Consider the following 23,215-nt stretch of genomic DNA (forward strand, 5'->3'; position numbering starts at 1 on the left):
TTTGCCTTTATTCTGTTGGCAGGCTGAGGAGGCCAGGGAACACTGCAGAGCTTGTCAGGTTGATGTTGGGGTAAAGAGAGTTGAGCTGGTCAACACCAAGAATGAGATCATCACTCAGATCCGAGAGATGGTCTCCCAGTGTGACCTCACCCTCAAGGCTGTAAGTTAAAATACTTTGATTTAAGTCTTTAAAGACGAGTTTGTTTAGATTTAAACCAGCTTGAATGGAAATAATGCACATCTTGACTGATAAGGAAATACTAGCTGATTCACTGGAATGATGTGTCTCTGTTTCAGGTGACCGTCAATTGGTTCCAGCTTCAGCAGGCCCAGGTTGTGTCTCTACCTGTCAACCACCAAACTCTGTGTGAAAATGCCAAGCTGTACGACCCTGGTCAGCGCTACATCGACTTTGTCAGGAGTTTACCTACAGACGCACCTCGACTGGAGTGCCACTCATTGGATTCGCCTGTCACGCAGAACATGGGGTGAGATGGCTTGGTTGCTGCCTGAATCTGATCACAGCCTGGCATTTTAAGCAGATGTTTACATTTAGTTCAGTTCTTGAACCATTGAAATAAATTAATTTCTGATGCTTTTTACCTCTGCCAAGAAGGGTTATGTTTTTTGGCAGCATTTGCATGCCATTGTTTGTATTGCCACCATATAGGGATAAAGGGAATGATATATGTAGATTCTAAATTCACCTTACTTTGGACCTCTGACCTTGTCTCCAAGGTCGAATTAGGTCAAATTTTCATAAAATGTCTTTTATCTTTAAAATTCTGCTTAAAATTCTATTGCCGTTGTTTATATTGGCAACATTTAGGACATGAAACTGCTTTATGGGGATTCTAAATATCACATTATAGTTTGCATCCAAATATCATGTCACATTTGACCTCTGACCTCATTTTGACATTTCACATCTGCCTTTCTTTCAAGTTGACCCAAAAATAAAGTGCTTTATAAAGTGCCTTGAGGCAAGAGAAAGAGAATGAAGCCACATAAATAAAAATAACAAAAATAATTATACTCAAATTATACCATGCACATTAAAATGGGTTTCAACAGGGCAAATAACAAAAGCCTGCACGTTGAACTTGTTACAGTACTGTTCCCTTAAAAGTAAATACTGCCCAGAGAGTGAGCTGCTTTGGTGGAGCTCTGCACTCTTGGAGTGCTTCTTGTTTAAAGTAATGAAATTGCCTTACCCCTCTGAGGGAAAGGTGTTTGTTTACTTTGACTGATGTTGTTAGGGAGGTTGAGCTGTTTTATTTATTTATCTTTTAAACAGATTTTGCTCTAAGATGAGTCTAATTTCAGCATCATTTAGATGATTTGAAGTCTTCATATTTTTGCCTTTGTCTCTGTGTGGTGTTGACAAGCAATCATTGCAACAGCTTATTCACTGTAGGACTGTGGAGAACTGTACATTTTCATTGACCAAATGTTTTAAATAAATGTCGTGGAGCACAGTAACGATTACTGTCTGAGGCTGTACACCTCGCTGATGAGAGGTGGAGTTATAGAGTCAGAGAGCTTGCTTTGGAAAATCTGAAACAGTCGTGAAATCGTGTTGGCCAGGGCTTCCTGCGGAAATGACTGTGGTCACGGGAGAAGGGAGCTGGGGCAGTGGGCTTACCGTCAGTTTACTAAACCCCATCAGTGTTTCCCTTACCATTACTTTTGGGTGGAGGCCAGCGCCCATCTAAGAAACCAAAGCAGGAAAACAACAAAATTAAAAGCCTAAACAAAAATATTTTATTTACCAAATGTATGCCCACTCTTTTTCTTTCTCTCTCTCTTTTTTTTTTTGAGCACTGTTGCTGTCTATACTACATTTGGCAGTCATCTATGATTGGGCTAATTTTTTCTAGGGGTCACTGCTGCAGATTAAAAAATCACAAGGGGAAACACTGGCCTTTGAAGATTTTCAGTACCATTTAACCCGTGTACACACTGTCTGTGTGACCAAGATGAAACACGCAGTGGTCATTTCATAATTAAGCAAATTTAGTATCTAGTTGTTGTGAAGGCTTTGGCTAAAAATAAATGGTTTCCCTTTTGAGAGAGTTTTGTTGACACAGGTTTTTGGTCACACACGCAAATGCCACACAGATGGAAATAAGACTATGCTTTGTTCTCACTTAGTGTTCTCCCTCCATGACACCCCCCCCCCCCCCCCCCCCCCCCCCCCACTCCCCTACCTCCACCCCACCCACCTCTGATCCCTCTGATCAAAAGAATTCAGCTTGGGAAAGAGGAAATGAAACTTAGGCCCACACACCCGCACTCACATGGACTCACATGCACGCACGCACAGCAATGGCCACCAAAAGGTTAAATATAGACCACTGACCTACTTATTGTGTCTTGTGAGATGCAGTTGGATACTTTGCTTAACAATGGATGGCATCACACTGCCAAGCTTATCTGTGTCAGTTAGTTTCATTATGCTTTAATTATGTGTTGTCTTTGATTGGCTGATTTTGTGATCCTTCCTAGATGTTATCAAAACTGATGGGATTTGCGGTTATAATTGCCGATTTGTTCTGTCAGCACAGGATAAAATGTTGTGATTGAGCTTAAAAAAGAGAGGGGATTTACTGCTAGACAAGAATCCTGAAATGTAATATTGCAGGTATTAAATATTTGTCCCTTGTGCAGGGACTGACAGCCTTATTTAATATAGCCAGAAAACAGGAGAGACGAGACAGTAGTGCTGTGCTCTTTTTGAACTTTCTGGGGATAATTGGTAATGGATTGTAATACCCCCCCGATGGAAAAAAAATATGACTTTGCTCTCTGTATTGGTAACCAAATCAAAGTAAACAACTGTATATGACATACACTAGGATTTGACATTATGATTTTTAGGTAAATTGTATAAATTTATGTATTCCTTCTGTTAAAATTTCAAGGCTTACCTCTCAGTATTTTCTAAAACAGTGTGTGTTCAGAATCACAATAATTAATAATTTTCCTTCTCTCATTTTCAAACCTAGGATGCCTTTCAACAAGCGCTCACTAAGTGGCAGCCACTCCTCCCACAGTAACCTGTCACAGGCATCTGTGACCTCTGACCTCCTTGCTGGCGATGATGTGGACAGTCCCATCAGTGCCCAGCACGCCAAGATTGCTGAAAGACGCTCCAATGGTAGCACTGACATCCAAGGTACACACGTTTACATTTAGCATGTTAGCTATTTCTTTTATAAACACAATCGAGCAGGTGACTGAACACAGTCAATATCATGACATCCTGAAAGGAAGAACAGAAGCTTTTACACCGTTTACTAATCTCACTGGGTAAACACTTATGTAACGCAGAGATGGCAACCTGCACATTGATTGTTTCTGCAGTAGACTACATTTTTGTGGAGTTTGCTCATTGCCTAGCATGCAAACATTTTGAAATTTGAAGGACAGGTTACCAGGTTGAAGATTTAAACTGTAGCCAACTTCCCTGTGTTTGTTTTTTTTTGTAGTGTGTGCAGGTATTTTCACTTGGCTCGTCAATGTATCAGTAAATTGCAGTCTCATTACATTTAGGTCCATTTCGGTAACCGTAGATAAAGCCTTCATATAGCCACGTGGAAATAAAAATATAGTTTGGGTTACATAATTACTGGCAGCAATTTGTTAATTGAAATTATTGTCAGTTTTTTAGGTGTTTATGACATGATTGGAAACAGGTTCTTCAAGTAACTTTATAGTCTGTATTCAACTGACAAATTCAGATGTTTCAGCACGCAGCTAACATGAGATTTCTTATCTTTTCATGTTGTATTTTTTAACAAGCACTTAAGATTCAGGCGCCATTTCGTTCCTGGACCTCGGCCAATCAGGGAGGAGGGATGTGCAGTGATTCGGAAAGTGCTGGAGGGAGCAGTGAGTCCCGGTCCATGGACTCACCCACTGCAAGCCCAGGTAGGATTATGAATTCCCCCTAAAAGGATCACAGGCAGAGCTGATTTAGTCTGACACCACACTCTAACTAGTAACTATTTAACACTGAGACATTTAGCTAACAGCTGTCAATACTGGTTCAATCTTCCATGTAAATCTTTGCATGCTGTCATAATTGAGCTATCAAAACAAAAGAAAAAAAAAGTCACATTCACTTCCTGTCAGTACTTTCTGTTTGCTGCCTGGATAATAAAGCCAACACACGGGGTTTTCCCCCACATAGTTGCACAACATCAAACTCAACTGTGTCAGTCATTTATTATCATTAAAGTCACCACACACAACCAGTGATGGGCCATTTTTTGGGACTGACTGTCTTGAGAGCACCTCAGGGCAGCATGCATCTTTTTTTCTTTTCTAACTAACTTGATGTTCACCCAGCTTAGCAACAAGAGACAGTCATTTGTCTTTGTTGCACGTTGGAGCGTATTCTCTGTTTCCCTGTGCTGCCTAACAACACATATGTTATGTGCTACAGTTTCCTGTAGTTTGTTGTTGTAGTTTTTTTTTTCAGTTGTATATTCACCATCTTTCTGTTTTTGATCATTTCTTTCTGTCATTGATCATCTTCTCTTTTTGCCACCCTTCTTCACTGGGTTCTACTTTATTCTTTTTTTTTTTAATGCTAAGATGTTTTCCTCTATCGATTTGTTTTGCCTATTTGCATGCACTCTCTTAAAATGCATTGGATTGAGCTTTCAGGGGTACCGTAATCAGAATGTGAGAAGTCATTTGTAAACATTTACAAAGTATAGCTTAACTGTAATTGCTGTTATTTCATGTAGCTTGAGACATGTGATATGTCAGGGATTGGAGAAAGGTAGTGGGCTGTCAGTGCACAGTGTTAAACTGTGTCTTGTTATCTCCAGTTGTAGTCTGCCACCAAGATCTACCAACCCCCCCAGAGTGTGAACACTGTCAGCGCTTATCTCTGATTAACCCATTATTGGGCTCATCAGAATATCAACAGCATTCTTAAAATGGGCCCATTGATCAGTATTCAACACCTACACTGATCAGCCAATCTAGCTGTTAATTCACCACCAACAGTAACCTGCTGGTTTCAGTTAACAACCGGAAGTTGACCCCGCCTTTTCATTTACTTCTTTAAAGTCCCCAAATCATCTTGGTGCCTCTCACTTTCACGGCTGAGATGTAGAGCATGGGAGACAGAAGCGAAACAGAATAAATATGTGGAATTTTTGGTGTGTCCTACCTTACTGTTCAGGAGACTTCAAGAGGAGATTACCCAGAACCCCCTCCACCGGTACCATGTCGTCTGCTGATGACTTGGATGAGAGAGAGCCTCCCTCGCCTTCTGATAATGGTAAGTCAGTTGTTTTTGTGTCTCGTATTAAGTTGTTTGATTTTAAGTTATTCTTATCTATGTGTGCTGCATTTTGTGTCCTACATATTTTCATTTCTATTAACGATAGTTCTCAGTAGGATTTAATTGTGCCCTTAGCAGGAAAAAGTTCGCTTCTGACGATGCTCTTTCGCTCCTGCAGGTTTAAATGAGATCATAACTGAAACGGCCAGCTCTCCAGGACCCTTTAGAAACACTCAGATGTCCAAGGCAGCCCAAACCCACAAGCTGAGAAAGCTTCGAGCACCCTCCAAATGTCGTGAGTGTGACAGCCTGGTGGTGTTTCATGGAGCCGAGTGCGAGGAGGTAACCTTGGATTCCTTTCTTTTATTATTTTTATTATTCTTTTCTGTTTGCAGTTCGTAGCATTCAGAGCATTAAAAGTTCAAGATGAAGATTGCCAGAGTTTCACAATAGCTTCTTTATCACTCATGGCCAGCAAAAATCAACCAGAAACAAAAGAGAAAAGCCACCTCTCCCCTCATCAGCATGTTTGGATGAGGAAATAAAGGGAAAAGCTGAAACTGGACACAAGCTCTCCCCAGAGGCCAAATTCACCAACTGGTCTCAGTTGGGGGAATGGGCGATAGAAACTGAAGGCCTTTTGTTCATCTTCTGAGGAGTCCTTTCCATCATCCCTGTGCACCCTCTGTCCACCGTTGATTTTAGATCAAGTTTCTGTCCATATTTATTAGATACACTGAACGAAACAATAACAGCAGTTATTGGTTGGAGAAAGTTTTTAAAGGAGGTTATGTAACACTGGTAGCCATATTGAGAAGAAACTGACCTAAGAATGCAGCTCACTGCAGAGTATTGGAAAGATTGAGTAGTACTGGTTCAGAGGGTTATGAGATGTGAAGCTCTCTGTCTTTGCTTTTTTGGACTTAGTTTAAGGGGTAATTCACAAAAATAGCTGTGCTGTGTGGAGATATTTTGATTTCCATTGTGCTGCTTTTGCTAATGTCGTCACCCTCTTAAAACAGTCATTTTTTAACAAAAGTTTTATTTTTGCCTAAATCATCATATTTTCAATGTTTGGTTCAAAGTGACTTAGGTCATTTCTTTAAGAGGGTGACGATATATATAGATCAGCATTTTCTTATCTTTTTTTCTCTGCTTCTCAGGTGTGATGTGTGTCATGTGTTAGAAATGTTTTGCTCTGTGCCTGTTGCAACTGAGATATATGTCACTGTGTTTGCAGTGCTCCTTGGCGTGTCATAAGAAGTGTCTGGAAACCCTGGCTATCCAGTGTGGGCATAAAAAGCTCCAGGGCAAGCTTCACCTGTTCGGCATTGACTTCACACAGGCGGCTAAGAACTGTCAGGATGGCATCCCTTTCATCATACGGAAGTGCACATCAGAAATTGAGAATAGAGCCCTCAACATCAAGGTAGTCTTTAGTGAAATAGGGGTTTTGTTGGTTTAAACACAATTAAATTGGTTAATCATTCTCATGAAAAAAATACTAGACATGTAACACATGTCGATCAATTGCCAGTTGTCATTGCTCGTGATATTGCTCAGAAAACCCTGTTGCTCACAGCAGGCAACCTTTAAGTTGACTGAAAAGCATCCAGTACTATGACCATAATATGCAGTATGACAAATGGCTAGACTGTTAAAGGCTGCCAGTGTTGCCAGACATAGTCAAAATGTGTTCAGGAAATATATCTAATATGTAAAAACATGTGCACTAGCAACATTTGCAAAAATACGTTTGCACCAAACCAACCCTGTTTGCGAAACAGATGTGTGAGATGTAAACAAAAGCAAGTCATAATGATTTGCAACTCATTTGAACATGATGTTTAAATGAAAATTATATAAAGACAAGAAAATTTACATTTTAAAAATATGTGCTCATTTTGAATTTAATTCCAGAAACATGCTTCAGACTAGTTGGGCAAAGCCGTATTTCCCCCTGTGCTGCATTGACTCTTCTTAAAATAATGCTCTTTAAGCGTTTGGGAGCTCATAACGACAACAGTTGTAATTTTAAGTTCAAAAAGTTTTATCATTCCTGTTTGATATAGGATTTTAGCTGCTAAGCAGTTGAGGACAACCTATTTTCTCATATATGCTTCTTAATTTATTAAATGTTTTCAGTGATTAACAGATCTGGGCTGCAGGCTGGCTGTGTTGGTGCTCTTTTAATAAGATAAGATAAGATAAGATAAGACGTTATTGATCCCACGACGGGGAAATTTGCGCATTACAGCAGCTCAATACAGAGAAAAATGAAAAAAGGATGAGTAAAAAAAAATACGAAGCCCTGCTGTAGGAATATGTGCCGAGGAAGGTTTTTATAGTCTTGCTGAAATAAGCAAGGTCTTCCCTGCAGAGGCACCATCTGTGTGTTGTTTCAAAAGCTGTATATTTCATTCAGCATTCATGGTGCCTTCACAGATGTTAATTTTACCTCTTAAATGAGCTTGGGCCCAGAATTTATTTGTTTTTATATGCAGTGCAGCCTAAAGTCGCAGAGATCATGGCCACTCAGCACTGGTTTTCAGTCCTTTCAGTCCTTGTGTACAAAGATTTCCTTCTCTGAATCTTTATTGGTACTACTAAAGTACTGCAGATGATAAGCTTCTTTGCAGTTTTATGTTTAGAAATGTTCTTCTGAACTGTTTGCCCGCGCAGTCTTTCACAGAGTGAAATTCAAATCATCATATCGTTTTCAAATAAATATTTGGTTTAAATGATTTGTTAATCATTGCTTTCTGTTTCCTTTACATTTTACCAAACTGGAATCAGGACTTCAAAAAGCTTTTTAAAAACAGAAAGAAGTGTTTTTTTTTTTTTTCCCGGAGTACATTTGTTGCTCGGTTCAACAGTATAAACAGGCAGTTTCATTGGTCGATTGTGTTAATATTCTGTGCGTATGTTTGCCCAGTTTTTTCATTGTGATTCCAAAAATTTTTATGTGTTGAATGCATTTTATTTCTCTGCTTTGAAGGGAATCTATCGTGTGAATGGTGCAAAGTCTCGAGTAGAGAAGCTGTGCCAGGCATTTGAGAATGGCAAGGACCTGGTGGAGCTCTCTGATCTTTATCCCCACGACATTAGCAATGTTCTCAAACTCTACTTGAGACAGGTGGGTTGCTTTGTTTTAGCATTAATGTAATTCACCCAGTTAAGGATATAGTTAAAAGTAGGCTCTGGATCACAAACTGCAGCAATACTCTAAATGTGTTTTTTGTCTTTGTTTATTTTTGGCACGTCATTCCTGCCTCTTATCACCAGGGTACCCTTCTCATTTCTAATTCTGTACCACATGTGTATTTATATCAATATTTTGGTTGCCTTGGTTTATTATTATCTTTGTTTCATTTGTTTATCTAATTCTTCCTCTGTACTTTCCAGCTTCCAGAGCCGCTCATCCTGTTCCGCTATTATAACGACTTTATTGGATTGGCGAAGGAAAGCCAGAGTATCATTGTGGAGGAACTAGAAGCACAGAGACTTAGTCCCACCCCTGTGACCCCTGGCCAAGTCAGTGTCGAGCTCAATCGAGTCCTGTTCAAGATCAAGGATGTGCTAAGACAGCTGCCACCAGCAAATTACAGGACATTGCAGTTCCTCATAGAGCATCTTCACCGGTAGGCAGGGGTGCATCGATTGTGGGCATCCATTAAATAACCCATAAAACATATGGATGTCAATCTTATTTTATAAAAGTAGAAGCAATCAGTCTTTATGTTTTTCATTCTCCTTCCAGGGTGACAGAGCAATCAGAGGAGAACAAGATGACAGCCAGCAATCTGGGCATCATCTTTGGCCCAACACTGATCAAGCCAAGGCAGGCGGATGCTGAAGTTTCTCTTTCCTCTCTGGTGGATTACCCCTATCAGGCACTCATTGTGGAGCTCCTGATCAGACATTACCAGATGGTTTTTGACACCACTCTGAGTCCTCTAAGTGGCACCTCACCTACAGAGGTTGATGCTAATACCCGCCTTACCCAACAGGAGAAAGAGCAGCAGCTGATCAGGCACACCAAGTCACTGGGAGACATTAAGGAGGTAATTAGTTTCCATGCTATAACATAAAAATCATTTGCTGTATTCTTCTCCTTTTTTAACACATGGCAGACTCAGGGGATTGTTTCTTATTGTCTGATTTCCCTTACAGCCGAGCTCTAAGGTGTATAAGAGGCATTCCTCCATAATTCCTTCTTCACACTTATTGACTGAGGTTCAGGAGAACATGTCAAGTGTTGATGGAAGTGATTTTGAACCTGGTCAGTATTGTCACCATGCTTGATAATTATTAAAAAAGGATCATGCCATTATTTTAATCATTCTTTATTTTTTAATGCTTTATTTATCCTCTTATTGCTCTTTATTTAAAGCTGATGAAATGGATTCAGAGTCCTTCAGTGGGGTTTTGTCATCAAGTGTGCCTGAAATCCCAAAACCTGGCGAGAGAGGCCTCTGTCGTTCTCATCATATCACAGTCACCAGGGTCCAGCTTCGACACCCTCGCAACAAGCTCCCCTCCCGGCCATATAGCATGCCGGCTGACCGGATACTTAACCGAAGCCAAATAGATGAGAATAACACCCGGAATACCACTGACGAAGACGACAGGCAAGGAAGCAGTTGTGACCAGTCCATCGAAGAAGTGGACGAGACTGAGAATACAAAATTGCGAGTGGGCACGCATTTCCGGAGTACATTTATCGACACCCAGACATTACGCAGGACTTGGGACAAACAGTACAAACATGATGTTGCCTCAAGAACTGTCAAAATTATGGCCAGTTCATCCACAGAGAGTACAGCAGTAGAAGCCAACAGCTTATCAACCTCTGTGCCATCAACACTCTCCCTTGGAACTACTTACACAGTCGCAGTGCGACCCAACAGGACTTTAAAAAGGGAAGACAATGTCACAAAGTATAGCCCCATTGCAACAACATTCAGACCCCCCAGAACTCTTCAGCCTCCCCCAGGAACCTTCTACAAGCCCCCATCAGGAAGCAAAGCTAAAGTCCTGCAGAACTGTGCACAAGCTAACAGTGCTGAGGAAGAAGATGAGGATGATGAGGATGAGGAAGATGAGGAGGAGGGGGAAATAGGCATCGAGATAGAGGTGTCTGTAGATGAGCCGATTGAGGAGGACGTTGAGATTGAACAGGCAGGCATATCCCAGTCTCCCAGCTGTAGCCCTGAGGAGCTGGACCAAAACCAGGGAAAACCAGTATACCAGAGACTAAGGCCCAGGCATCTTCCAGGGGTAGAACATAGAGAAGCGCATTTTGTTTAAGACACTAAAAGTCATTGCTATCACTGCGCTAAGAAACAGTGGCTGAATGTGAACGGCCGGTGCCATACTAAGAGGAACACTAAGAAACATCTGCATTGACTGTAGAGACAATGAGCAGATGTATGACTGGCACTGTGTGTAGAATCATTGTAACTATCATGATATCTTTGATCCTCAAAAGAAAAAAAGATGCAATTAAAATGCTGTATATTTTGATTCGCAAATCAGTCATTTACCAATCACTTGCTCGGTATACTCTGGCACTCTGTCGGGATATTTATAATTTTTTTGGATCTGTGCAATTTTATTGTTGTTTGAATATTTTGTACAAAGTTACAGGTTCACTGTGTATGTATGTTTCCATACCAAAAAGCCCCTGAAGCGTAACAATAGTACATATAGTCACAACATCCAGAAATTTGGTGCACTCACCTGACATCAGCACTCTTTCACCAGCGACCTTCTGCCTGCAGTGATTGAGCGTTTTAAAGCTGTTACATGTAGGTTGTAATTAAAAACTGCTAATATTTTTTGTATGAAGCAATATAATATTTGTTACGTGGTGTGCTGGATGTCTGTATTTGCATTTGGTCATGTAAATGAAGCACCACTCACAAAGGGTATAAATCCACTTGTTTTTGTACTGTTTGTTGTGAAATGTGTCTGAAAAGCTTTTAGAAATGCTACAGGATTCTGACATGGCATTATTCTTCTTAATTTTAATATATGTACATTTTTTTTAAATAGCCAAAGCTGTTTTCCTGTTTGTTGTTTTTTTTTGTTTTTTTTTTTACAAATTGAGTAGTCTTATCAGTAACCTAAATCATATGCTTTCTTTGTAAGTAATGGGAAGTGCATCATTTATTTAAATGGTATCTGTTTTTCATGGTAATGTATAAGGTTGGCACAGTGTTGAAAGATCAGTGTAAGAAAACAGGTACATCAAACAAACACCCTTTTGTAACTTATTAAAATATATCTGACAACTTAAAGCTACCATTCCAGTTTCTTAGGGGGGGGTTTTTGTTGTGCAGGAAGAAAAATGTGATCTGTGTAACAGACTAAACTGATTTTATACAGTTTATGCGGCACGATGACCTGTGAACAGAGACGCACGTTTTGGCTAAAATGTAAACATTTAAGAGTGTAAGGATTATAACAGTGGTAGGATTATACAGTACAGTGAATGCCAGGTGGTTGGGTCATGTAGGCCTCTACAAATGGAAGAGAGGTGTTAGCAGTCTCCCAGCACCGAGAAAGGAGATTAAACCAATCTGCTTAACTATTCTGGAGCTCTGGAAACAAGCTGTGTTAGCAACCACAGCAAACTGTCTGTGTAATATGTAGGGTTATTCTTTAGTTACTGGCTATCAATCTGCAGTACAACTGTTCTTCTGAGGTAAGTGACAAGTTAACGTTTACACTCTGGGCTAATTAGTGAATGGATAGACAGAAAATGTCATAATGATTGTAACTAAACTAGATTAAAGTTAATGTATAGATACACTGGGATGAGATATTTCATGTTTTTTTGGGTTCGGCATTTTGGCATGAAAGAACATTTGGGAAGTCTATAATTGTAAATCTGACCATGTGAAGGTCTTGAGCTCATTGACCTCATTACTAAGCTCTCACCAGATGAATGGACAGACTTGGGAGTTTATTGACAAAATTTAGCCTTTCAAATGCAAATTACATTTTAAAGTCATGAGTAAGTTTGCAAGACAAAAGATGGCTTCATTTGCCCATAAGATTTTTATGGACTGGCTCAATACAGATTTATTGGCTACAGCCAGCCCCTGCGGGGGTAAAGAGGAGGCGCCATGGGGGCAGGACGACAGGTCAGACTCCTGCTGTGGAAGAACTGGACCATCCGCAGGAGGCAAAGGGTAAAAGCTCCACATCTATGAAAACACACTACAGTTATCCCAGTAAAGCTTTTTATATATATATATATATATATATATATATATATAGCGTGCATCATAAGCCATTGTTTATCAAATTTAAGTCTATTCAACATATGACTATACTAAAAACAACAATCATTGATTCTGAAGTATCTGTATTGATCTTGACCAAAACTGAGTTATAGTAAGGCTGCAGAATTTCAGTTTAATAGAAGCCTTAAGTTTTTAACTACCCCAAGAAGCATGTGCTGATTTAGGGGGCATATGTTTTGTATTTTAACCAGATACGTTTGTTCATGGAGATCTTGTGGCCTGTTATGCTATTCATGGGACTGGTGTGGCTAAGAAAAGTAAATCCACTTTACCGCCAACATGAATGTGAGCAAACGATTCTTTACCAGCAAACATCAGCACAGCCTGCAGCCGCAGAAACCCTCTGTAGCTAGTCCAATTCATAAATGTTCATGAAAGACTTGTGCAAAGCACAGAAAGCCATCAATGTCTCATCTACCCCAGGTCATTTCCCCAATAAAGCCATGCCCTCCACTGGTGTCCTGCCATGGATCCAAGGAATCTTCTGCAATGCCAACAATCCTTGTTTCCAATACCCCACCCGTGGTGAATCTCCTGGCCTGGTGTCCAACTACAACAACTCCATGTAAGCATCAACTGTAGGCTAGCAGTAGGTAGAGTTATGGATTCCTAATAAATGCTTGATCCAAGGTGAAGAGGCAGAATTATGTAGCAGAATGAAAGCTATTTACTTATTTAGCCTTCATGTGTACATAAACACGCTATTCAGATGTGTATAGTTTCAATCTTCTGATAGACAAGAAAAATGTTTGTTCTGTTATTAATATTGATTAATATGACCTTGCTCCTCAGATTGGCTCGGTTCTATTCAGATGCCCAAGAGCTTCTTTTTAGTGACCCAGAGTTTCTGCAGCTGGGTCGCCTTTGGAGGGAACTGAATGCCATGAGTAACTTCATGGACACTCTGCGTACTCATCCTGAACAAGTCTCAGGTCAGTGCTCCAGGCTTTCATCAACATCCAGCAAAAACCTTCAGAAGCAAATCTATCAGAAAGGTTATTGTGTGTAGTTCTTTCATTAAAGCAGTGGAATTAAAGCTGCTTTCTGACTTACCCAACAAAAGTTTTAAATCTGTAGTTTATATAAATCTCCCTGACTATAATTAACATCAAGTGTTAATCGTGCTTTTTCCAGAACATCCAGTGTACTTAAGCTACTTTTTTATGTTGTAGAAGTATTGTGACGCATGAGGTGTTGGTCTTATAAAACTTCAACCTACCATCTGGCCTTCACAGTTTACATCACAGCTCACATTCTTTCCCATCAGTCTGTCTGTGGTGTCTGTATGGAGTAACACGATTATATCAAATGGGTTTAAGACGGACTCGTAGAGTAAGCGGCTTACTTTTGCTACTAGCACGTTGTTTATTTGGTGGGAAAGCAATTCATATGCCACCCATCAACACTTCCCTTTTCACACAGAAACACTGATCCCATCTCAAGGGATGGCATGCAAACTCTTCTCTTTTCATGTATATGTGTATGTGTACACTGTGTGGTACATACACCATGTTTCCTTACTGGCCAAATAAACCTTTATAATGGGAGTGGAATGGAGTTGAGTGCATTCCAGGCTTCGAATGATTATGTCTGGCCGCTCTCGGTGCTGCCGCTTTCATGCAGAAATATGTAGATGGACTAACAGAACTAACAGAGATACACATCCACATTCCGCTCATGTTCCCATGAGCCCCTGGAAAGAAAACTAAATCATGTTGAGAATAAAGTTATGTAACTGGTGAATTTGACTCATGGCTCTAAATATTAAACAGAAAATAATTTCACCTCTTGTATAGTCCCTGCCTATATGTCAGTGTGTATGCTGCCTTGGCCAAAACCTTTTTTGTTTTGTTCAACTTCTTCATTCAGCATTTATTGGATCTTTGCTCTGGTAAAAATGAAATCGATACCCCCCCCATTTCCGTTTCATTCCTTTAATTTGTGTTTAGTGTTGTTTCTAACAAGTTCATCACTCGACATGTTCATCTAGGGCAGAGCCTGGATAGAAGCCAAAACAGCACTTTGCCTGGCAGAGCATGTACAGACAGGCCACTGGAAATTGTGACATTTAATGAAACGCATTTGTCACAACTCGCCCAATATGTGTTACTGTGAAACTAAGCTTTTTCCAACTTCTCCAGTTTATCCAGTTCCAAATTGAAGTTTACTAACTAATAGTTATCTGAATGACAGTTAAAGATAAGAAACTGTTCGCTCTCTCTACAGGTCGAGGAATAAAAGTGGAGACTATCCTGAAGGATGATGAGACTCTGACGTCATTCCTGCTCAGAGACATTCCTCTGACAGAGTCTGTGGTGTATCATCTAGTTAATGCCCAAATCAGGCCTGAACAGGTACGCAGGCACTCACACGTGTGCATAAACACGCACACATATCCGAGGGTACACAGTGTGACATTTTAACATCAGTAAGTCGATACAATGTTATTTCTTCACACCACCAAGGGAACGATTCTGGTGGAGCGCAGTATAGGACACAAAAGGTAGTATGACACAGTAAAGGGGGGGAAAAGCATCATATTTACAGCTGTTTAATTCAGGAAATAGAGTAAAACCTGGTGACTTGTTAGTGTAGACAAAAGACATCACAGAACAAATGACAGATCTGAGTTCTTATATCTTTGCTGATATCATCTTAATCCACATAAATCTCCTATTCCCTCTTTTTCAGTTTGCTTTTGGAGTCCCAGACTTGCATTTAAAAGACATCGCCTGCAACCTCAGCTTGCTCGAGCGGTTCCTCATTTTCTCCAGTCACCGAGGACTCTACGCGGTTCACAACGCCATGTGCATCCTCAGTCCGCAGCGGCTGCAGATCATCGAGGACAAATTCTACGCCAATGTCGACTTTTTCAAACTTTTCCGGCTGGTCAGTGTTGACTTTATTTTTGAGTTTAGAGAGCTGATATGGACATCAATAATGACCACTGACTTACCCTTTGCACAATTAAAATTTCATTCTGGCCTAATTAAACTGGAAGCACTCAGTCTGTACTTACATCTTCATACCCTTGCCAGTAAAATGACTAGACTGTGTATTGTGCACTGAATGGTTACAGTTAATATCACAATTTGGCAGAGATGTCCAATCAGTTCATGAATAGAAAAGGGCAGTATAGAGCTGTATTTGGATGCATCCAGTTTGGGATCTTGCCATGTTTGAAAATGACTTTCTAAAGATCTTCATAGGGTAATTCATTCAGCCATGTGCTGGCTAAGTGACATGAGACAAAGGGCAGGGGAGATAGGATTTGCCTGATGTTATGACATTCAAGAATCAAGCACTGTCATAAAGTGTTAACTTTAAGCCATGCTATGTGTCTAATTAATACATTCATGTGGTATATTGTGAAAACCATAGGAAAAAAAACCACTAATCACGTTCAGAAAAATTTACTGAAGATAAAAGCTGTCATCTGCATGATCATACACCTTCAGCTCAGTATGATGTCCTGTCATGCTTTTGCACATGTTGTATTTTAGGCTCTGATTGCACTTCGTTCACATCCGTTTTTTCCTCCACATCAAAACCCAACATGCTCACACAAGCCTGTTGTCTCCTGATGTACCTCCTGTTGAAAGTCAGGAGTTGCAAAGGATAAACAGATGTTAATATTTTTATTAGGGTTATGACTCATGGGGTGGGACCAAAAAAAAAAAATATCTGGGAGATGCAAAGTAAACAAGAAATCATTCTCTAAAAAAAAAACCCTCAAATTCAAGTGCACCGCTTTGTGTAGAGAATGATGCATTCAATATTTCTTTGACAAGATTTGATTTTGAACCATTCTTCATTTGATTAGTTGTCTGAGAATGTTAATATTAGTCTAACAATAATAAATAACAAATTATTTGCAAAACACTAAGTGAAGAGTGTGTTTTGGCTCTGCCAACATGCTTTAAATAGGCAGCAGTGATGCAAACAGCTTGTAAAAGAGTAAGCATTGGCTGGCCAGACTGACTTAGCCTCTTTCTGTAATTAGCTTAGTGTAGAGACACTGCTTTCTTTAGAGATCATAACAAGAAAGAGTGAGAGTAAACATAAACATCAAAAAAGGGAGATGAAAACAATGGCTGCCCTCTGCCTTAGTTCATCCAGGTGCAAGAATATGGGACTGGGCCAAGTGAGCTTAGCTGTATGAACCTATATGTTTGCTAATTCTTTCAAGCATCGATCCTTGTGTACACTCCTAATACCATTATTTTTAACCATACTGTATTCTCCATTGTTTACTGTAAAGTATAACTACAGCCATAGGAATAGCTTAAAATATTATTACTTTTATGTGGAAATTAATTTGACTCATATCACACATCCTCCCATCTCCTATCCGCATGCATTGAGATAGGAACATAAGTCAAAGCGGAAGGATGTTTCCACGGGTGATTCTGTGTCTTGGCCTTCTTCTGCTTCCTGAATCTTTAGCCTATTGTGTTGTGAACTTTCTGGAAGCTCTGTGTGCAACCCAGCAGATCCTTGATAGAAAGTGGTGCTCAGGTTAAGATAGAGCAATAATGTATGACTGAGCAAGGTCAATTAATTACAGATGATTTTCACAACTTGTTTGCATCACATAATTTCACCATGTGTTTATAAGGACATATTAGTAACATATTAGTAATTAGGGTTTATGAGTTTAATGGGTTTAATTTTGAGATGCAGAACACTGCAGATTTACAGTTTTGTGATTAAATGCTTTCACATATATGCAAAGGTGGAAAAGACATGCTCATTTAATATTTGCGTTTCTCCTTAGCTTCCTCTTGTACTGGACAATCACTCAAAAGGCATTGACATTCACTTCTGGGTGCGGGTTGTCTCCTCTGCTTCGGACAAGCTGAAAGAGGTAAGTCCTGGCTCCTGCAGCCCCAGCAGCTCAATTCAAAAGTTCACCGTCTACTATTTTTAGTTGTCAGGAAACAGTTGCTTCCTCTTGTGCTGGCTTTTTACGCAAACACAGACAGTAAGGGGATATTATCTAGTGCGTGTAAGGAAGGCTAAATTCAGAACGGTGCATTTTAGCCTCAAAAACAGATACATCATCATTATGGGACCATCCAATGGAAAAAGGAAAAAAAAAAAAAAGATGAAAAAAACATTAAGACTGCAAGAAAAGGTAAAAGTCTCCACTCACTAAAAAGGTTAAAAAACATTGGTGATGAATTCATGTGTTAGTGTATGTGATTTGCTCACTGAAACTAAGTCTATGAACATTAATTACTGTCATTACCGGCTTTAGCTCAGGCAGTCTAGATGAGCTGTAGTCGGTGAATGAAGATCAGAGTGTGACTTAAAGTTAGAATTAAGTGAGAGACTTTTTTGTGCAGCTGCCATTTGTAGTTTATTTGTATTACCCTTTCTGTCTGTCTGTGGAAATACTGGTTTGTTTGTTGTGGATGTTTCCATGGGACATTCATTGAAACTGACATTCTGGCATCCTGTTCGTGAGACACTTGTCTCTCTCAGGACCGTAGAGAGTGAATGGTCAAAGTGGAAAATGTGAAATAAACTAATTCTTTACAATAAATATCCCCTAAATCTAACAAGCAGCCATGCACGTACAAGTTGCTATGTGTTATTTTGAATTATAAATGGACTAAATTTGATATGTATGAGAAACATGTGTACAGGATACTGGCTGTATAGTCCTCTATAGAGGTTAGCTTGGCATAACAGACCCTCTAAAGTTAATAATGTTTTTTTTTTCTCTTTTGTAGACATATTTCATATATTAAGATCTGTAAAAATGTATATTTTATAAATATGTCAGTTATAAGTAATTTGCCGTCTCAAACATTGAAACATTTTGCAACTTAACATGGAAGATGTAGCTGACGAAAGTGTGGATACACATAATGTTGTACTTTTGACTTGAACATGAGGATCTTTTAATGCTATGTCTTATTGGCTGTTTTGACATTACAAAAGGAAGATACACTGTATGGACAAAAGCACCGGGTCACATACACATTACACCTGCAGGAGCTGCTCGGCCATGGAAACCGATGCCGTGAAACTCCCGGAACACAGTTTTTGTGACGATGTTGGTGTGAGAGGAGGTCTGGCACGCTGCAGTTATTGAATCAGCATGACGACTTTTATGCACTTCCACTTTGCAGTAATATTACTTACCACTTTGTAATATCTAGTAGGGAAGAATAACAGCACCACACTGGAATTCAGTGAGCTGTTTAGAATGACCCATTCTGTCACAAATGTTTGTAAAGGCAGACTGCATGGCTAGGTGCTTGATTTTATATACCTGCGGCAATGGGACTGAAAACACCTGAATAAAAGGATTAAACGCATACTTTTATGTGTTTAATCCTTTATATTTATATTGTATATTCCTATGATATAAACTAGATGCCCAGAAAACACATTTCCACTAAGCCATTTATAGATTTCCAGTGAACATATCTTTATTATTGGACAGCTGCCTGATTACATCTAAAAGGTTTTCATTTTCTTTTTTATTTAACATTTGTTCTTATCTCTCTGCAGTTGTTCCAGAGGAGTAGCTCCAGGGAGCTCATCCGGGTCATGACTCCTCTCTTCCAGAAAAATCGGTCCTTCAGGGATATGATGGCTGCCGCCTCCAGCCTCGTGTGTGGCTACACTGAAGGGGCTTTCTCCCGAGTCACCTCCTTTAACTGGTATGAAGACAATAACTACAAAGCCTTCCTGGGTATTGGCAGTGGCTGGGCACAGGACCATTACAGATATGACAACAGCACCAGTGAGTACACCATATGCTGGTACATTACCTTGTATGACAGATGATATAATAGACCAAACCAAAAGCATTGAGCTTTAAGGCCAGTCTTGCTGCAGTTTTGAGCTCTTGATTGTTTTCCTGCTCCATGCACTTTGGAAGTCGGTGAAGTTGTGCCAGAAACCACCTTTTTGCTGCTTCAGTCTCTGCATGTGGATTGCTAGCTGTATAGGCTGGGCTAAGAGGATGGATGGATGGATGGATGGATGGGAAAGTATGTCTCAATCGAGATCTCTGTCTAAATTAAAAGTTAATGACATAATATGGGAATTTCAAATAACAAAGACCAAATACAAATGAAACTCCTTTGATCAGGATGAATATTTTTCCAAAACTGGTTGTTCTCATTATCATCAGCAAATTGTATTTAATCTTCACCCTGCCCAACCTACACAACATTAGCCACGGTATACCTGGTTTCTAAATTCTTTGATAGGGTTCTACAAATTTTCGAGCGCCTCACGTGACCTATATTGTTACGGCGGTTATATAACAAATAATTTTTCCCTTCAGCTCCTTTCTGCAATGATCTGATGAAAGAACTGGAGTCCAACCCTGCCACCAGGATTGTGTGGAACTCTGTGAAGCCCATGCTGATGGGACGGATCCTCTATGCCCCTGACTCTCCAGCTGTCAGAAAGATCATACGAAATGTAAGCGGCATTTAGGACACGATAGATGGAGCACTTAAACTTTGTCTATGGAACAAAAAACAGCTCCACAGCAGCAAAAGTGGTGAGGGAAAAAAAACCTTTTAAAATCTTAGTTTAGGACAAGTTCAGCGAACCTTTTAAGTGGTTTTTATGAGACTTGACTGGGGAGTCTCAGCATGTAGGTTTTATATCCTGGTGACCCCCTTCCCCAAGAAAAAAAAAAAAATATATGTATTATATCACAGATAACCTGCTCATTTCTGTTACTCAGTAACATCCATGTACTTGTTTGTCTTTGGAGCAGGCAGGTTTACTGTAGCAAACAATGCATTTCCCCTCAAAAGGCGATCAGCTTTCATCATGTCATGTCCAACCCTTTCTATCTAGATGTAGATATGTGTTGATCAAAGCCCTTTGAGGGGTAGGGGTGGGTTGGTGGCAGTCATGGATGGTTTGGCTGCAATGCAAGAACACAAGCTGATCAGCTATGGTGACTGCCACACAGTCTAATAGCGCCATGGCCTTTTTAATGTTGTGCAAGCAACAAAGTCTGTCCTTAAGGATGTGTGATCACACACACAAAGAGACACACACACAAAAAAAACTTGTGTTTCCCCCTTCCCAACCTTTAATGACCTCTTTGTTTTCCTCTTCTCTCAGACTGGGATCTTGATTGCTCTAGGAATGCAATGACCAAGGGGTTAATCCATTACTTTACAAGACTGAAAACATAGCCTCTATAGGCTCTTTTGTTGTCATGCTGTCAACTCCTGTCATGCATCAGTGTATTTTATAAGAAAGTGAAGAACCATGCGTTTAAACATATGTTGTCATGCTTTATGTGACTGCTCTTGTGCACTGTTGAGCTATGTGGGTCTTGTCTGCACGGTATCCTGCCATCACTTTATTTGTCACACTGTAAGAATTCATCTTAAAGCGCAAAGCCACATAATTCAGAGTTCTGTGGATTTTTACTAGAAAACATGGGTAGGGGCATGTTTATTCAGTGAGCTCACAGTCAACAACCAATTATATGTTTACAGTATCTCTTGTGTTAGATGCATCTAAACAGAGTGCTCACTAGTGTCATATTTGCTACCATGTCTATATACATAATCAAAGTTACATGTCAGCTACCTAAAAGGTACTTTGACTGCTCCCTTTGATAAAATTATGGAACTAAGGAATCCCCCAGGTCCCCTGTTCTCCCCTTTTGCCTGCTGTTTTCAAACTGCCTCATGGGGTGAGGAAGCGCTCACTTGTGGGAACCTGACTGGGATTCACTGGGCAGGCTGAATGCATTCAGCCAGTTGTCACCAACAGCCTCCATTGTCACCACGGCTCCATTGTCCCCATTGTCACCCAAAATCAGACACACACAAGAGGAAGGCGTTTAATTGGGTGTACTCTTGAGTGCTTTCATCCCCCACTGCACATGGCTGAATGCTGAAGTAGCCAGCCTTGGGTATGTGCCACACAAAGCACTGTAGCCTACCCATACACATCCAGGGTTTTAACGATAAGCGTGCGGTAAATATTTGTTGCACAGTTTCTGGTTATCTGTACAGGCCTACAGGAATTCTTTGTGTGAGAATGTGTGTGTTGTCTTTGCTAAGCCTGCTTTCACAGGGAGTTTAATGTGGGAATGGTATGTAGCTGGAGATTAGGAGATCTGTGACAGAGTGTGTATTTGAGTGTCTGAATGTTGGGTACACATGTGTGGATTCAATGAACTTGTTACTTTCTTTTGTATATTGCATGTTTGCACTGTGGTTGTATTTGTATCTGTTCCTATGTTACTGATTGTTTTTCATTAAGATATGACCAACATTGTAAATAGCTCTGCATCTTTTGGCTAATGCTTTCCAACTACTGTAACACTCATTTGCATCTCTCCCGTAGGCTAACACTACGTTTGAGGAGCTGGAGAGACTGAGGACTATGGGGAAGGCCTGGGAAGAAGTTGCTCCACAGATCTGGGCTTTTTTCCAAGATGGAGTCCAAGTCAAGATGATCCGGGTAGGGTAGTGACTGAATGAAAAGGTGGTTGAGACTCTTTTAACATTAGAACATAACTGGAAAAGAAATTGAAATACTTATGTCCCTTCACAATCTCTTTAATAAGGTCACTGAACTTAAAGTGACCTGACTTCAGCTGTGGTTAAAAATTACATAAGCATACGCCAGCCCCGCTGTCTTTAAGAAACGGGATATGCATGATAATGATCTACCTTATTGTTGCCATTCAGCTGATATCCAATGCCCAACAGTTATTCTTGGGAAACGGTGTTGTTATTTTATCTTGATCCTTTTCCCCACCAATTTTACTGAGGTCTCAGGAACTTCCTGAAAAAATATACCATCTTGTTCCCTTTTCTATTTTCCTCGCTTTTTGTAACACTTCCAGTCCTTCACATTTATTTTTACCTCAGTGTAAGACTTGATTTGTGTCCTATCACTTATCCTCATGTTACATTTGCCATCTATTTCTGTGCTCTCGATCCTTCCATCACTTAACCTTCCCTAAATTAATCTAATAACTTCAGATAACAATAACATCATTGCATTCTTTGCCCTTTTTTTCTTAATTTACTTGTTATGGCAGGATTATTGTGGTCCAACTGGTGACTTAGCAATGTCTTCTTATAAAAAAGGGTTCTTGCTGTTAATGGAAAAAAAAAAAACTGTGTAAATAAGCATGATGATCCTGCTTCCCTTTGTTTCAGGACACCATCCGCAATCCTTCTGTGATGGATTTCATCGACAGGAGTCTAGAGACGGCGCCTTTCTCCTCCAAACACATCCTCAACTTCCTGCACAACGGCCCACCAGAGGAACGTCCCGATGACATGCCTGATTTTGACTGGCGAGACATCTTCAACCTTACAGACCGGGTGATTCGCATGCTCAACCAGTATGGGGACGTGAGTGGCTGTTACGTTTTTGTCGCATTTAGCATTTCCTTCCTGTAGTCGCCTCTCCAATACCACTGGCTTCGTTTTTGAGAAGTGTGCATCAGTGTGAGGAATTATTTTGACTAGTCAAAGGGAGCTCGGCATTTCCAGATGAATATAAAGTGTCAGAATGATTTTCGCTGTTTTTTAAAAATCTTTGTAACCTTTTCACCTGTCTGACTTTGACAGTAAGAATG

General features: G+C 40.1%; 2 protein-coding genes across 6 annotated transcripts in view; both read left to right on the forward strand.

Annotated features, from left to right (window-relative positions):
• arhgap29a (Rho GTPase activating protein 29a) overlaps positions 1-11,604 on the forward strand; it is a 35,193-nt gene extending 23,589 nt beyond the window's left edge. For both annotated transcript variants that reach the window (XM_030756251.1, XM_030756252.1), the window contains 12 exons: positions 23-160; positions 298-488; positions 3,009-3,178; positions 3,805-3,933; positions 5,201-5,299; positions 5,481-5,644; positions 6,543-6,731; positions 8,301-8,438; positions 8,708-8,943; positions 9,063-9,366; positions 9,476-9,584; positions 9,696-11,604. In XM_030756251.1, the coding sequence (XP_030612111.1) occupies positions 23-160; positions 298-488; positions 3,009-3,178; positions 3,805-3,933; positions 5,201-5,299; positions 5,481-5,644; positions 6,543-6,731; positions 8,301-8,438; positions 8,708-8,943; positions 9,063-9,366; positions 9,476-9,584; positions 9,696-10,612 (2,784 nt within the window). In that variant the 3' untranslated portion in view covers positions 10,613-11,604. The remainder of the gene's footprint in view (positions 1-22; positions 161-297; positions 489-3,008; positions 3,179-3,804; positions 3,934-5,200; positions 5,300-5,480; positions 5,645-6,542; positions 6,732-8,300; positions 8,439-8,707; positions 8,944-9,062; positions 9,367-9,475; positions 9,585-9,695) is intronic.
• Positions 11,605-11,892: 288 nt separating this feature from the next.
• Positions 11,893-23,215, forward strand: part of abca4a (ATP-binding cassette, sub-family A (ABC1), member 4a) — a 31,912-nt gene continuing 20,589 nt past the window's right edge. For 3 of the 4 annotated variants that reach the window (XR_004021618.1, XM_030757004.1, XM_030757006.1), the window contains exons 1-12: positions 11,893-12,011; positions 12,390-12,501; positions 12,807-12,900; positions 13,039-13,180; positions 13,408-13,547; positions 14,842-14,969; positions 15,307-15,504; positions 17,393-17,482; positions 19,141-19,375; positions 19,925-20,064; positions 21,967-22,083; positions 22,791-22,988. Coding sequence is in view for 3 of the 4 variants with exons in the window: in XM_030757004.1 (XP_030612864.1) it covers positions 12,436-12,501; positions 12,807-12,900; positions 13,039-13,180; positions 13,408-13,547; positions 14,842-14,969; positions 15,307-15,504; positions 17,393-17,482; positions 19,141-19,375; positions 19,925-20,064; positions 21,967-22,083; positions 22,791-22,988 (1,548 nt within the window). In the remaining variant the exon portion in view is untranslated. The remainder of the gene's footprint in view (positions 12,012-12,389; positions 12,502-12,806; positions 12,901-13,038; positions 13,181-13,407; positions 13,548-14,841; positions 14,970-15,306; positions 15,505-17,392; positions 17,483-19,140; positions 19,376-19,924; positions 20,065-21,966; positions 22,084-22,790; positions 22,989-23,215) is intronic. The other variant, XM_030757005.1, reaches the window with a different exon arrangement.

This window comes from Archocentrus centrarchus, chromosome 20, assembly GCF_007364275.1.
Source record: "Archocentrus centrarchus isolate MPI-CPG fArcCen1 chromosome 20, fArcCen1, whole genome shotgun sequence".
In the NCBI taxonomy this organism is placed as follows: domain Eukaryota; kingdom Metazoa; phylum Chordata; class Actinopteri; order Cichliformes; family Cichlidae; genus Archocentrus; species Archocentrus centrarchus.